This window comes from Cydia fagiglandana, chromosome 3 (genome assembly GCF_963556715.1).
Source record: "Cydia fagiglandana chromosome 3, ilCydFagi1.1, whole genome shotgun sequence".
Taxonomy (NCBI): domain Eukaryota; kingdom Metazoa; phylum Arthropoda; class Insecta; order Lepidoptera; family Tortricidae; genus Cydia; species Cydia fagiglandana.
This window is the reverse complement of record NC_085934.1, coordinates 9,406,662-9,423,550: the sequence shown is the minus strand read 5'-3', so window position 1 is coordinate 9,423,550 and position 16,889 is coordinate 9,406,662. Positions and strand designations below refer to the sequence as shown.

The 16,889-nt window shown below is 37.9% G+C and overlaps 2 protein-coding genes across 3 annotated transcripts in view; both read left to right on the top strand.

The window, feature by feature from the left end:
- LOC134680099 (sialic acid synthase) overlaps window positions 1–16,889 on the top strand; it is a 300,274-nt gene that overhangs the window by 211,304 nt on the left and 72,081 nt on the right. The gene's annotated exons all lie outside the window — the stretch shown is intronic.
- LOC134680105 (uncharacterized) overlaps window positions 1–16,889 on the top strand; it is a 134,324-nt gene that overhangs the window by 107,103 nt on the left and 10,332 nt on the right. For both annotated transcript variants that reach the window (XM_063539151.1, XM_063539152.1), the window contains exons 2-3: window positions 13,145–13,311; window positions 16,700–16,833. In XM_063539151.1, the coding sequence (XP_063395221.1) occupies window positions 13,145–13,311; window positions 16,700–16,833 (301 nt within the window). The remainder of the gene's footprint in view (window positions 1–13,144; window positions 13,312–16,699; window positions 16,834–16,889) is intronic.

Here is a 16,889-nt window from a genome sequence, read left to right as displayed (position 1 = left end):
GACAGACAAACATGCATGGTCCAAACCAGAAACTGTAATAACGACAAGTAGCAATTAAAAACATTGTATTATGTGTAGAGTTAAAGGTGACTCAGCTCAGGTAAGAAAGCACATCAAATTGTATGAAAGCATCTCATAACAATCAGTTAGATTCATATAATATGTATTCTCATTTCTTTTATTGATTTTATTTTCTTTTCCTTTTGTAAGATTTGATTTGTTTTCTGAAAGAGCTACGTATTTGTGATTTCATGTGCATATATGTTTATTTTTTATATCAAATTCTATAAAGTTATGTACTCACTGAGTATAATTGCATGAATTCTATAGTAATTTAAATTGTATTAATTACTCGTAATGCATGTTAATTATAAGATGTAATAATGTTTTGAAAAGATGTGTCCCGCCGAGTTTGTTGCCGGTCCCATATTGGGATACCCTCCTCCAATTGAGGGGGGATTTAAATCTTCTCGGGGCAGAGGTGTACGGTTGGAGCCGGTAAAGGTTTATTTGACGTTCATAAGCGCATTGTAATATGCCTACTTGAATAAACTATTTTTTATCTTTTATCTTTATCTCTAATATAAATTTGGGCCCACTTCAGGGCTATGGAGATTCGCTAGCCAAACTTTTGATTGTCTGCCGATGGCATATAGATACGAGTGCTTTTTATTTCTGCCCTATTTCAATGATATAACTTGGACCTCCCATTACTGGAACCCTCGGCGTGCGATTTCGACTTGCACTAGGACAAATTATTTAATAAATCTTGTATAGTTTTTCACTGATATCGGCACTCTCAAGACCCCATTTACCGCGATAAAAATGCCATGAACGTTCCCATTATTTATACCCGTATCGTGCGTTACGTTAAAGCCATTTATAAGCTCTTTAATGGAAGAAATATTTACATGAAAATGTAAATTTTTCACCATACTTAATCATTTACATACGTAGGTACTTACAAAGCTTAAATCCTGTATTGTGCAAATAATATCCGCACTGACTGCACTGCATTGTTGGTTGTTGGTACTTAAATATAAACTTAAGTATGTTTTTTTTTTCAGGGCCGATTACACAAATACTTATATCGTCGTCTTGTACTGAATTTAGATACTTACTCGATATTTCAAGTGAAATTTGACAACTTTTGTAATTGTTTAGGTTGGTACCTACGAGTAGACGTTCGTTTTACTAAATAATTTTATCTTGCATTGCATTTATTTGCCTTGCGTTACTAAATAAAACATTATGCAGTAAACGACGAATTCGAGATTTATGCGACGAATTATGCGACAATTTCGGGGTCGGACTCATGAACTTAAGGGCCATTGGGTTAAAACAACGTATTAAGTCTACGCAGACTAAAGTTAGGTTATTAGACTAATTACCACGATCTACTCATAGTTTTAACCCTTAATTTGCATGATTTTAATTTATACTGTGATTTTATTATCACTAACTTACTTACACTTTGCATAATTTATTTTCTAGAAAATTGGGATCATTTGTTCACGTAGGTAATATTGCGAAGTTATGGTATTGACCTTTCGATTAAATTATGGCTAGAGATTTAATCACAGCAGAGTAATTAAGAGCCAACAGGAGTGGTCATTTCTCCATACAAACGTACTCCTCGTTTTCCTCCGTGGTTTTTGAAGCTAGAGCAATGATTTTTTCAACACAGATTAGTATTGTCAATATCTGTGTCGGACCGTTTTGTTTTTTTTTGATATTTTTGTTTTTTAAGGCGCTAGAGCCCTTCAAAAATGGCCAAAATGGCCTAATTGACTATGCCGCAATGAGAGGCGTGGCATTCAAAACTGATATCAATTAGCCAAAAAAGCAAACCGGTCCGACACAGATAATTTCATAATCATTTAGATTTCCAAATTTGGTTACGATTGGTTAAGTTTTGGAGGAAGAAACAGAGGAGTACGAAACCTCGATTTTTGAGATTTTTACGCAGGATTTTTCGCCTTGTCCTTATCGCACTACTTTTAGGTGCCGCTTCCGTTAGCGAGACGGGTATATTAACCTAAAATATTTAAAACTCAGCTCCTGTTTCGTCTTAAGATACTGATAACACAGTAGGAGGAATAGAACGTGCAGAAAGCAGCACTATCAATAATAGTTACCTATACCTACTGAAAAAAACCTTGTCAACGTGATGAATATGTTTAGCTACATGCGTACCTCTTCCTGTACGGATATGATGGTCGTTTTTGTCTATGTGACAGGGTGATAAAACAGTGTCCGTCACTTTCTATCCCGGTGTTAAAAAGTGACAGTTATTTTATCAGGTGGATAAAGAAGGATAAAACCATCCATAATACGCCGGCTGAACAGCATACTCGTACCTACTCTTTTTTGTGACAATCCGGTGAATGCAATAAGATCATAAGTTAAATATGTATATCCAATCCACTGTGTTACTTACTATTTCAGCACAGCATATTTTTAGCTTAGCATTTCCTAGGACTACTTATATTACTTCAATATGAATATATGTAATAACACGTAAGTACGTGTTATTTAGATAATTGGCAAACTTGTAACTAGGTCTCAGAAGCTAGACATTTATCTCCGGCTACAAAAACAAATCGCTAAATCATTTCGCAGGCAGAAAGCCACACGAAGTTTTTTTTTATATTGGCCGGCTCTTGGCAGGCCGAATATAAATTAAATGTTGCTCTACCTCAATCAACGGGGTAGTTGACCCAGCAGTAATTCGACCGTCCATAAAATTCAGAAGAAAAAGTGGAGTAAGGTGGAGTGGAGGTGGTAGCATACAGGAAAGGGGACATTCCAATCCATCGAAGGTAATGCGTTACCTAACTGTTTTTCTTAGTTTGGGCGCAAGAGGAAACTGTCGCTAAATGAACCACATTCATTTTCTCGGTCGTCTAATCACATTCTAATCTTATTACAGAATAAATATATCACGTTTTCCTTGTAATCCTAATGGTTTTGACAAATTACCTATTTGACGTAAAAATAAAATGTTTTATTTAACTTATACGAGTTTGCAACATCTGACGTTGTTCTGCTGATATTTTTCGTACATTTTGATGAGAACATGTGGTGGGTACGCGGCGTAACAGTAAAAACTATTTCTGATGACCACTTAGCGTTATTTCATAATCTAGCTATCTAGCCTTTAAAATATTACTAGCACATTTGCAACCAAGTACCTATGATTACCACAGTAAAAATTTAAGTATCTTACTTAAAAATGATAAGTATGCATGAAACTCATGTTTATATTGTATTAGAATTATTTTATGAGTCCCTTGGTTGGAGTACCTCACAAAGTAGGTTAACGAAACACACGCAAATATAATGAGGAAGAAGGTACTTTAGAAAACCGACCTCACGCAATTTTCGGGGTTGTTTTTAAATTGCTTTGTCAGGCACTGTTGAATTGTCATTTCCTATGATATGGATATAACAATCACTTTCACCCGTCAAACGCCCGCCACACAACAAATTGATGCAAAGTAATTTGACCCATATTGATTTGTAGTAACACACGTCTGATACTGAGTCGCTACGACCCAAATGCAGTTAGCATCACGCGTGTGATGCTAGGGTGCTCCACGGGTTAAGAAATGTGAGAGTGAAAATAACGTTGTAATATGAATGGAGATCAAAAACACTATGAAATATACGGAAATGAGACCTACCCTAATTGTAATGTATTGCCTCATTCCATCAGGCGTAAAGCTCATATTCATCTGTTAGATGCAGCTGCAATTGGCGGGTTATATATCCTCACACACAAACAAAATATATAAAACGTTGTCGATATATCACACAAATTGCAGCTTTCTAGTACGATCTCGGAGAAATGCCGTGACAGACAGACATGGGGAAACTTTAAGGGTTCCTAGTTGACTACGGAACCCTAAAATGTACATGCTCACCAGTGAAAGAAAAGGTTGTGTTAGTTTCAAGTCCAAATATACATACTTAATATAATATCCGCATTGGGCTAGCGTGGGGACTATAGCCCAAGCCCTCTCGCGCATGAGAGGAGGCCTGTGCTCAGCAGTGGGACGTATATAGGCTGAAATGATGATGATGAATATAATATTAACTTGAAAGAGATACATATATACATTACTTAAGTACATTTGTTGGGTGTGGCTATAAGCCAATTTCGCATAATGATTAAGTAATAACAATTATTTTAGAAATGTGAAATTAGTTCTCTGAGATCAAATAGGTTAAATCATTTTTCAAAAGAAAGTATCTGTTATCTAGTAAGTAGTGTGTCATCTGTGATAAAACTATGTAGCGTAGTGTCTCATAAACTTCCTCGTGACTTTAATGTACTTAGGTGACTTAGGTGACAGGATATGTTTATGAGCCCTTCAAATTTCCAATTTACGAATAGTAGCATTTAACATTGTCAGTAACTTAATAGGAAAGGTACATTGTAACATTTTCTATTCAATTTTTTCAGTTTTATATCGCAGTCAAGTTGCAGTCACAGCACGTTCATTGTTCGATAGAAATTGGCGTTGGTCTCGAAGTTAGAGTACACATCAAACATCAGCTCATCAGATTAAATTGGCAACCGTAACAATATAATATAACAGACCTTATTTCCTCGTGCCGACACGTATAAATGATACTCATACATCAGTGCTGTACAATCGGTATTTTCCCAAGCATAAAAACTAGTGGACTTGTCGATTGAAATTGACCGATCTTCTGACCATATATTCCTATCGGTTGGTTACACACGGCCGAATTGAGTTTTTTCGTGGACCAGTTTAAAGTTATCCCGATCCGCAGCAACCATGCATAAATGAAAGGCCCTCAATACACTGTTCTTTTGAGCTTAATAGCCCAAACTCGGTAAGTAATTGGAATGGTCTGTTACAAAAAATACGTTTTCGCACTGTCCGTCTGGATCGAGAGTACTATGATAAATCGGCGGACTTGGTGATAAGTGGTTGGGCGTTTGTTACGAATTCGTGTGTTATTATGAGTAGGTACCCTACCCATTGGATAAAATTTTCTACATACGCCCTTTTTATGGAACGTATAGAGAATTTATATCCGTCTGGCCTGCCCATTTTCTTGTTAATTTTCATTCGTTGTTAACAACCTTCATGATTTATTTTCTCAATTTGACTCTTAATGATCAGTTTTTATCTAATACTAGACGGGCCCGCAGCTCCGCTCGCGTAAATGAAATAAAGAGTTCGTCTTATGTTTAGTTAAATACCGATATTATTAGTTATGTATTCAACCCTGCCATGGTTTAAAACTGTGATAGGGATTTCTTATTTGTAGCCGTTATTTGGATAACTCAATTCGCAAATTTGTCAAAAAATTATGTGATTTGATAAAAGGCAAGATTGTATTTTTTCATCTACACGTATTTATTTAAAACTTGTTTCAAGATAAAATCATTATTTGTTCTTATAAGCCTAGTTGCAAAAACGTTCATTAGATTAATTTTCGCCTTAAGACGAATATGGACTACCACCGCCCTTAAATCGCCTTTTCATACAAACATAGGTAGTCTAGTCCTCTCGGTCTTGCGATAGCTCTCGCCAGTCGCCATGGCCGAGGTTGAGCAGGTCTTGAGCAACTACGTCGTTTCAGCGGTACCTAGGACGTCCACTCGGGCGTCTCCCATTTTGTTGTCCCAAGTACCTGCGCTCTCTTCACGGCACGATCCTCTCCCATTCTCTCTAAGTGTCCGAGCCACCACTGAATTTAGCCGCTTTTGTCTCTCAATATTTCGCCACTATATCGGACCACATCCTTATTTCTATGGCAACAAAATTATATTACGATATTTGGCTGACTGTATATTTGCTTATTTTTATCAGGTCGCTCAATAATATCTGAACATGCACTTTAATCTACCTACATAACTTACTATCAACTTTGTATTTTTGGCCCATCTCAGCATTCTTAGCCCGTTCCCCGGACGAATGGCAATGTTTGCCGAAGCCGTGAAAGTCAATCTGAATAATATAACTCAAAAATAAATTTAAAACAACAAAATACAAATTGATAACAATAATAAAGTAATTACTTTGATTGATAAGAATGATAAGTCATATTTGACATAGGTATATCACTCGTATGGGCTCTATAGACTAAGGTTGAGGTTGACAGCACTTTTTATTTTACTTCGTGTAAAAAAACTCAGAAATACCTGTATACCAACATGACAAACATAATTTAGTTTACTTTAACTTACGGATTTTTTGGTCTAATCTGTAGCACCGCCAAACGAAAGCAACCGAGAGTTGCCGAGAAATGGACGATGTCGTAAAATGAAGATTGTTTTCAAAATTTCATTTCCTTATTGTAAATTAAATACGCATCGGAAGCGATAGTTTTTATGCTCTAGTCGTATTCCCATATGTAGATAATTGATTTGAACAGTTTTTTCTTATCATACGTGCGTCGTATTCGAGAAACGTGTCAAAAACTTTTTTAGAAATTTGTAAGGCGCCATCTCGCTTCTTCCCTCGTTTTTTATCCCGTTCTGGTTTTTCAATTTTATATATATGATAATTATTTATTTTAGGATTTGACTAGCTATTCTGCTGCTAATTAACACACCCAGACTACCAATTTCGATTACGATATCATTTTTACCGGATCCCTTTGTTTGACATAATTATTGAAAGTCATGATGTAATGATTGTCAGATTCGTTAGTCATTATTCTGATATCGTTAACTTTTCAGGTTTTCGCAAGGTTATCCTATAGATAGGTTAGGTTACGTTAATATTATAATCCTTAAAAGTTACGCGTTTCGAGAAAAACCTAATTATGTATAACAAAAATGCGGCCAAACAATACATTATGACTTAAAACTTTATGGGAAACAATAGAAACCCCATTTTTACACGTCATGTGCATATTTGAGAAGACGGTTCCTCGATATAAAGCAGGGCTGCCAGATCGTATAATAGGCTACGAAATTCGTATAATGAAATTATTTTCGTATACATGTCGTATAGTTGGTCAATCGGTATAATTGGATACGAAAAAACACCGATGTTAAACTACTGTCAATGCTTCAAAAAACAGTGTGCCAATACTGTTATACGATTTAATGGAACGGCAACTACTTAAATACACGTCGTCGCGGGCTATAACCGCGAAAATCCAAGTGCGCAAATAGCGGGCATCTTTCTCTGTCACTCTTATTACGCTGTCATTGGAGTAAAAGAGAAAGATCCCCGCAATTTGGGGGCTTACCGCAAAAATCGATTTAAAATAATAGTTTTGTTTTGTACTCGTATAATGCGATCGAATTTCGTATAATTGCGGGCACAGGATCGCATAATCAAGATTTATGTACTGGCAGCCCTGATATAAAGCAAACTTGACTAATGAGGCGGCCACAGCGTACCGATGTGTGAAAAGCCTCCTCCACACTCGCGTTCGCGGCTTCGCCCGCGATTCACGCGCATAGTCTGGAGGGGGCTTAACAAATCGTGGGGGAAGTTAGAAATAAAACGATCCATTCATTACCCGACCGGACGTCGGACACAATTTTAAGGGCTCATTTAGACGATGCGAGAACTTACATGCGAGTTTCATTTCATTACATTGCGGGTTTTGCTTGGTCTGTTGAATTGAAATGGGCTTTATCAGCAGTCCGTAATGTGACTAAAATCGCATGCGAATTTGCGCGCCGTCTAAATCAGCCCGAGGGACCTCGTCCGAGTTATATACAAAAAACCATTTGGTACATTATACCCGTATTGAGCAATATTCCCTTTTGCTAAAAAGTCAAACAGGTTTTTGCTGTTACGTGGTACAACTTTAAATAATAAAATGGCGTAATACTCCGCGGTATTTTTTTAAAAAGTGAAACTTCTTTATCGGCGCTGTGCACTTTTTGAGGTGGGGAAAAAATGTTAAGCTCGAGACAGCGTAAGGAGTAAGGCGTAACCCTCTCTTTCTGCCGCGCGGCGAAAATGTATGTCTGTGCCTGCTGTTTCGTTTAGGCGGCGCAGGGCGCTTGCGTGACGTTACGTGTGACGGACAGTGTAATTGTGTTTTTCATTTTTGATTTAAATGCCATCTAGTGAGTTTCCCTCAAACTGGTATTAATATAACTGTAGTACTCACAGTGATGTGCTTAGGGGTTTCAAGTAATGCGACGAAATAACAGTAGATGGCATTAACCTCAGTTATACATAGTGCTGCAGATATTTTGCACTAGATGGTTATTAATATTTTGAGTTACAATCGTTTTCACTTCTGCCGGCACTCCTGGAGCGCAACCCGATGGTTTTTTTAGTTTGAATTGCTTCAGTGTGAAACATTTAAAAAATCTTCTATTTTCAAAAGATGAATTATTACGAAACGGAGCCCTATTTGGAGTGTAGCGTCTACAAGGAAAATTTGGTCTTCTACCAAGAGCAGAAATAACAAAGTCTGTACTATCACCCACACTCTTAACTGTACATCGGTGGCCATTCTGTCTTTTGTAATAAGGTCCACTGATGTACAGTTAGGAGTGTTACTGTTTGTACCTAAGTATTATGCGTATGGCCGATGAGTTACCACGATTTATGCAATGCCCACGAATATTCTCTGTAAAGTTGGTAAAGGTCACCGGTCGTCTGATAATGAGTGGCGTAAGCCCACAGACACAGATCACTAACCTAGATGAAGCGCGTAGCCAGACTCGCGGTCACCGCACATACCTAGATGATGTTTTACTTTAATAGCATGAAAATACCACCGCTTACTTCGGTCACTTCACTGGGATCGACTTTGGGATTTATTTGCGTGTCAATTAAAAATACTCGTATTAACAAAACGAGCTCGGTGCGTTCGATTGGACAGCGGAGCTAGACAGAGAAGCATGGCGTCCCTTAGTGTGAGGCCAAGATCCACTTCGGGTCGCTGCGCCACGGCAGTAAGTAGGTAAGTAACAAAAATGGAGTTCTACAATTATTTTTGTGGGCTGGGTTACAACTGAGTGGTGTTGTTTGCGACGTACGAGCGCCTATGTAGGTATGGTAAGCGCGCGTATATCAAAACAAAATATGTGTTTTGATGCGGAACTTTTGGAAGGTAGTCTATGTATGGCTGCTAATTACCCTAGCGCGCCGCAAGCCTGCCGGCATCGGCACTAACCATCGGAATTGATTTATGTCTGAATTACACCTCCGTCAATACCTTAACGCAATTTTCATTGACAACAAAATTAGGCGTTTATTTTTACAAGAAAAAATAATAATGCAATGAATTTACTATTAAAAATTTGTATAATTGTACACGTTTATTTTTTAGATTGTGTGCGAAACCTAGACAAAAAAAAGTTTGCCAGACTATCTGTAAGGATGAGGAGAATTATCTGCTATGTATGTATGTGGTGCTGCCATGTCATTTCATCACTATAAGTACCTTATAATTTTATAAAACAAAGTCCCCCGACGGCCTGTCTGTTTGTGTGTGTATCATTTTCTCAATAAAGACAAAAACTATTGAACGGATTTTCATGCGGTTTTCACCTATCAATAGGGTGATTCTTGAGCTAGGTTTTAGTGTGTACCTGATTTGCTAAGGTTTTGTGTAACCCGAGCGAAGCCGGGGCGGGTCGCTAGTAAAACTATAATTAAAACTTGCCAGACAGCCAATTAGAGTGTAAGTTGTTATTCCATTACCTTAGCTTAAGAATAAATGTAAAATTCAAAGCCACAAAATTTTCAATGTGAATTCATAAACACCCCAAGCTTGTTTGCATTTTAGACCGGTGCTGTGTCCAGTATGAAAGGAAACTGTTAAAGTAAAACAGTAAATAGAATTGCTAAAGGATGGATAATTTTTGTTAAAAATATTCTTTGTTAATTTTTGTTTTGGTTAAAATTGTTTTTCGGCAAAACCCTCAACGCACCTTTTTTGGTAGGTACCTATTTCTAGATAACAAAGTTACGTATACTTTTAAGTTATCTTTTAAAAGTAACATTTTTCTCTTATGAAACCCGTGACTTTAAAAAATAATTTTTATCTCTTAACAGTGCCTATTAAAGTTTAAAGGTCGAAAATAAAATTGGCCCTACAAATGTCTTTTTACTTCTTTTATTTGGAGTGGCCAACTCACGTCACGGCCCGCGGTTCTTCAACGTTGTTCTAAAAAGAGAGCACCACTCAATCATTTGTTAGCTTGCAGGCTTTTAAAGAGGCATCATTTACCAGACAACCTAGATAAATAGCAGCTATAGCTACCATACTGTAACTGTAATTTTTATTTTTTTATATGCGTTACTGTGAGGACAATTTGTGTTAATCAATACTTAGTTACATAAGTAACATTAAAACTATACTGTGTTTGTCAATGCAATAAAAGCATCGATTTATTAACTGTTTATTAACTGTTTATTATTATTTTGTGCCACTCGCCTTCGAGGTAACGGGGTGTTGGGGGTCTGACGCCATAGCTTTTATAAGGGAGGTGGGAGGTAGAATCAGGGAAAGGACCTCTGATGCTCGCGCGGGTTCGTACCTGGTGCAAAGGCTGGCCCTCGCTATCCAACGTGGTAACGCGGCAAGTATCATGGGCACCTTTGCACCCGGTTCAGCCCGCGGAGGTCTTTTAGATTAAAATATTTTAATATTTAGATATATTTAAGTTACTTTTGTATGAATATTTATGTACCTTTAACCTTTTATCAAAATAACTACTCATATATGAATGTAGCGGTTCGCTACCAAATTATCTAACTTGCGTACCTACCTACAAATCTCCAGGTTCGATTGGAAACCACGCAAACTGTAGTTATACCCATTGCTTAGCGATTGTTCTTCTTCGTTAACCAGCTAGCCTAGCCAAGGTTACAATCGCTATCGCTTCGACAACGAAAAGCATTAGGTCTCTTTATCACTCTTTCATATTAGTGTGACAGTGACAATTGCGTTTCGATCGCTACGGAGCGTAAGCCATTGGCATCTTGGCTACGCGGCCTGTACCTACTAGATTAATTTCGATGCTTACAAGCTCTATTTAGAGATCAAATTTATATTTGTCTAACTCGGGCTTATACTAGCCTACACTTGGTAAGCCTATAAAATGAAATCCCTGAAGCCCAATGCTATGAGTAAGCAGTATTGACGACCTATCGATGTTAATCGCATACGCTTACCGCACCAAAGCGAGCACTAAGCGACACCCTATCGCGGATGGTTGCAATGGGTCACTCCGAAAAGAGACACTCGATCTGTTTCATGCTTTCAGGCCTCCATAATGAAAGAAACGATTGGTGTAGCATGACAGTAGATGCCATTTAGAGATTTAATAGCTTTTAATTACTTCTTAAGTACCAATAGGTTAACTGGAAGAGATCCCTCTTAGGGGTAAGTTCGCCCTCGTACTATATTTATGTTCTATATGATATACTTTTTATTTCTTTATTAAGGGGCTTTTTCGATTTAACGAATATGTCGCCTTCTAAAAATGTACTTACCGTTATTCCTGTCTTCCGTAGTAGACCGGGAGATAGTGACACATTTTACTGGGTCATTTGTACCAGTATGGCAGTTCGTCAGGGGTCTAAGTACGTAATGAACGAAATAAAAATGATGGTCATAGCGCTGGTACCGGCGGCCCAATCGCGTGGGCGTTAGTCGAACGTGTCGGATAAAATACGAGTGTCGAACGAATTGTACCACAAAAATCCTCGTATTATTCTATAGTCCATAAAAAAGAAGTAGACGGTAGCGTAATGCCATACTTCTTCGGTGTGACTTACAGCCCGCCATACTGAGGCGAACACATTAATTAAAAAAAAAAAACAATTCAATCATTTGTGCCAAGCTAATTTTTGCACAGGTGATCATCGTCGAGCAGCCATTCATGGACATCACCATGCCATACTTTTCGGATGGTTCCAAATGGCCGCCATACCGCCGCAAAGGAGTTAATTTTTTTTTATCGCTAAGTCACACCGGAGAAGTATGGCATTACGCTACCGCCTACTTCTTTTTTATGGACTATCGAATAATACGAGGATTTTTGTGGAACAAATCGTTCGACACTCGTATTTTATCCGACACGTTCGACTAACGCCCACGCGATTGGGCCGCCGGTACCAGCGCTATGACCATCATTTTTATTTCGTTCATTACGTACTTAGACCCCTGACGAACTGCCATACTGGTACAAATGACCCAGTAAAATGTGTCACTATCTCCCGGTCTATAGGTATAGTAAGTGTTTACTTACTTAGAGATCTAAAAAGTAGACCTGCGGGGTTATAACATATATTATTATATAGGTATTATACGGCATTCCATCACAAATATACCTATGAGAATTAATATTAACTCGCTTTTCCGTCTTAGATTTCTTTGTTCAAGAAGGCCCGTTATCGGAATGGGGTGCAGGCATCTTCTGAAACGAATTGATTTGGAAGAAATCCTTTTATTAGTTTATGAAGAAAAGTAGGTTTTATCTGGGAAAGTTCATCTCATATGTAAGTATTACAGGAGGAAACGAGCATTTGTTTTCAAACGACTTGGTGCCTATAGATTTTGGCGAAATCACCTAATTTAGGACTGCTTATGTAGTTTAGTCCCTGTAATAAAAAAAAAAACAATTTTATTGAAGTACCTAACTCTCTCTCTTTCTCCTGCCCTTATCCCACGTTATGTGGGGTCGGCACAACATGTTTTTCTCTTCCATTCTCCTCTGTCTTTCGCGTCCTCAGCACTCACTCCTTTCTTTCTCATATCCTCTTTCACACAATCCATCCATCGTTTTTTGGGTCTACCATACGCTCTCCGTCCATCAACATTCATCCCTAACATTCTTTTGCCTATATGGCATTCATCCCTCCTCATTACATGCCCATACCACGCTAACCTAGTACTCCTCATTTTCTCCGTTTCCAAACGTTAACAGTTAAATAATTTTGAATAATGTCTGTACATATTATACTTAACTATTAGCGCAAATTAATTAAGATACGCAAATAATGTGAGCCATAATAATATTTAAAAAAACCGGCCAGGTACGACTACGAGTCGGACTCGCCCACCGAGGACTCCGTACAAATTTCACTAGTTTTTTCTTAGGGTACTAAATTATTTTATAAGAATCAAGTCACGTCATAACAATTACTTATATTATTTTGACGTTCAACAGCTAATAACGGAGATCAACGTGCAGCTGGCGCTGTTCCGGGACCTGCTGATCCACTTCGGGCAGCCGCCCGACTGCCCGGAGCTGCGCGAGCGCGTGCGCCGCCTGCGCCGCGCCTGCGTCGAGGCCACCAAACAGACCAGCCAGCTAGTGCTGCCCAACTGCAAGAAGTAAGCTACGTAAACCTACCTTAAATCCCCTCCATACTCGTGCGCGAATCACGGCGCGAAGCCGCGAACGCAAGTGTGGAGTCGATTTCCCAGATCTGCGAAAACGAGTCCACACTCGCTTCGCGCCGCGATTCGCGCACTAGTGTGTAGCGGGCTTTACACCGTACACTTTACAGTACAGAAAACAGTAACTACTCCTTAAGAGGGAAGTATAGCTACTGACAAAAGTAACATTCTTCATACAATTTCCATTTCCACTAACGTTTCCACTAACTAAATCTTAACATACCTACATAACTTTGATTTTGATGTCGATCGCTTCAGCATAATATAGTCTCAGGTTAATAGGTTTCGCTTTTTTATTTTACTTTGTATGGCAAATTTTGAAAAAACGAATATATATGATATAAACCTAGTTTTTCATTCTGTCAATAACATACTAAATAATCATGGAGAATGGATTTTTTTTAGAAATGGAGAAACCTTTTTTTCTTTTTGTATAGGCGATCTCGTGCTAAACTTCCCTCTTAAATCAGCTTACATATTCAGGAGGCTCATCCTGACAAAAATCAACAGTAACTTAAGCAATAAGTAATTAACAGGCTGAAATTTGCCTACCTATATTTTTAGTAAGCATTCAATCTACAATCCAGCAACGACCGCTTATATTAGTTAGGTATAAGACGGGAATGAGTTTTCTATTTATTACACGGGGAACTAATAACTGACTTTATACCTATAGGTATTATAAAATTTGTATTTGAAAAACCAATTTCATACCTATATTCCAAAATTCTCATTAAGAGGACAATCAGGTTCATTATAAATTTTATTTCGATTCCCTCTTCGGAACTGTTCATATTTCATATTTTTTTCATGTAGGTGTAGGTACTTAAATGTATTTAATTGTACCTGAGTCCTGAAAATCGACAATTTTACAAACATAATGTAACTTAAGGTAGGTTAGGGTGATAAAAATCTCATTTGTTGAACGCTCGAAGAAATAATGTTTAACTTTCCTCGTTCAAGTAATAATTAATTGCGCCAATTCTATATTTCACAAGGTAGGTAACATAAGCCATAAATTTTTAAGTGTGATCCGAACAATGGGCCCATTGTATCGGATTCAACAATCGGGTGCTAGTTCTGAACTAAATTGGCCCTCGGGGCAACAGATCTGTCTGCGGTTAAATTAATGTTCTTTCAGAACTAGATAAATGGCACCCTAACCTAACTAATAGAAAACGAAACGTGCATAATTTATTTAGTCAAGCAAAATGTGTTACGTGGTTGCTCGAATCGGACCTTAGGTTGATTCATGTAGATGTTCATGGTTTCAATCCCGATTCTATAGCCTTGCGGCAACACAACGATACCTTGAATTGAATATAAAAACATCACTTTAAAAGTACCGCACACGATTCAATGTTTCTCCCTCGCCAAAGCCAAAACAGACAAATTGGGTAAATTTGAGTCGCCCGATTTATGCAAACTCTACCCAATTATTTGCATTTCAAAAGACAAACCAGTCGTTATCTGGGGAGTCAAAAGCGAAAGAGAACTAATTATGGTAGTACTTTTCTCTGAAACCGGTAAGTGAGGAGGATGATGATTGACGATCGGACGAGTAGCAAACCGAACACGATTTTCATTTGCACTTGATGTTAGAAATGTTGAAGAGTCCTGTAGCGATCAGTGACACAAAAACGAGACAGATTGAACACGTGTTCTTAAGATTGAACTCGAGAAATCGGTCTTCCGAATTCCTTCCAACTTATAATTTATTTATTATATTACCTCCTTTTCTTACACGGTTCTATTCTTTCATGAACATGGACAAATGACATAATATAAATAGACTGAACTCCAATTGTTTAAAGCAAACAAAATGAGTAACAGCGCAAAGCACAAGCAGTAACATGCTATCTACAATAGTAAACTCATAGTCATAATAGTAGTTGTACTCATAAAGGATTTAATATTCTTTTACTTCTTAGGTACCTACATGGTACGTTATGTGCGGATATATCACCTTTAAGAAATAATATTACTATTAGCAGTGATGTAATTGAAATTAAATGAAATATTACCAAACGAAGTCTTTCTTTATGTTCTCTGGACTGCATCATGTTCAATTGTTCATAAAAATTAAAACGTCGCGTTTATAAAACAGACAAAAAATAATCGTATCAATGTAGGTATGTTTTATGATAAATGAAATCAGGCGCCCAGCTTCTTAATCTATTTATTCCGCACAATCTTGTCTCGTAACCGTAACGCAGGTCGTCAGGTCTTACGAGCATTTGCTGCTAGTCCCGATAACACTTGGGCGCTCATTACTATCGTATACGCGCCTATTCAGCAACCTAAAGGCAAACAGTGAAAGATAATCCGGCAACCCGGGGCGGAGCTAGGGAGCAAATAGACCCGGCTCTATTTGTCATGGGATTATTCTGAATCTAATTAATCAGCATGGCGAAATTTTGCAACTGATGTTTCCGAATCAATTCCTAGTTTGCATTTTTTAATGTTAGTCTTTTCTTTTATAATATGGATCGAATACTTATAAGGTCAATATTTTCAGATGGCTGATTTAAAAAAATATTAAAATAAACAATTAAAATAGGTATTTACTTATGTTCTATGTGAATTATTTGTTCCAGTTCGTATCGTATCAATTGAAGAATAGACCATTAATCTAAGAGCAAATAACGTAAATATTTTTTGCAAAGATAAGAATTACATTTGAAGTGTACTTACCAAGTTTTTTGGTAAATTGAAGTTTATAATAGAAAAGCGAACAATACCTATTTGCTTTTTTCTTCTTCGGCATTTATTTACTTAAAGCTCAAAGTCACGAGTAAATTTGTAAGAATAATATGCTACATTATTATCGTACTAGGACCGGGTTTATACACAGCTCAGCTGGGTCACAACATAGACTATTGTAACACAATAACCCACCGAGTTATTGACAACATCTATGGTATTCAGAATACCAGAGTAAACTGGTGTTTTGGACGAACGAGATTACTGTATTATCGTATGAATGAATAATACCTACTTTATAAATTAAAATTTTATCTAATTTAGTTTATTCAAGACCAACAAAGGTTTATACTTATTTATATAAAAAAATAAAAAAGGAGTAGGTAAAATTTTAGTTGGTGCAACTGGCCCTAACGCGGCGTCTTACGTAAGTGAACTACTCGCGAACGCGACGCGGCGCGGCGCGGTGCGGCGGGCCCAAGGCGTTCGCGTTCGCAACGAAATCGCCCACCGCGCCGCAACGCTTCGCTTCGCATTCGCGTGTTGTTCGCCTACGTAGTACGCTGCGTAAGCCTAATAACTGGCGGATGAAGAATCTCACAATAGAATGATAACGCAGGTCTACGAGCGAGGGATGCGTGGAGCAGCCCCAGCTGGTGCTGCTGTACTTCATGGCGCAGCTGCTGCTGCGGGAGCTCGCCAAGTGCCACCGGCTCGTGCAGCTCGTGCCCATGGACATGACATCCTACTACGGTACGTATATTAAATATGTTGATACAAAATACAGGGTGGAAAAAATGTTTAGGCCC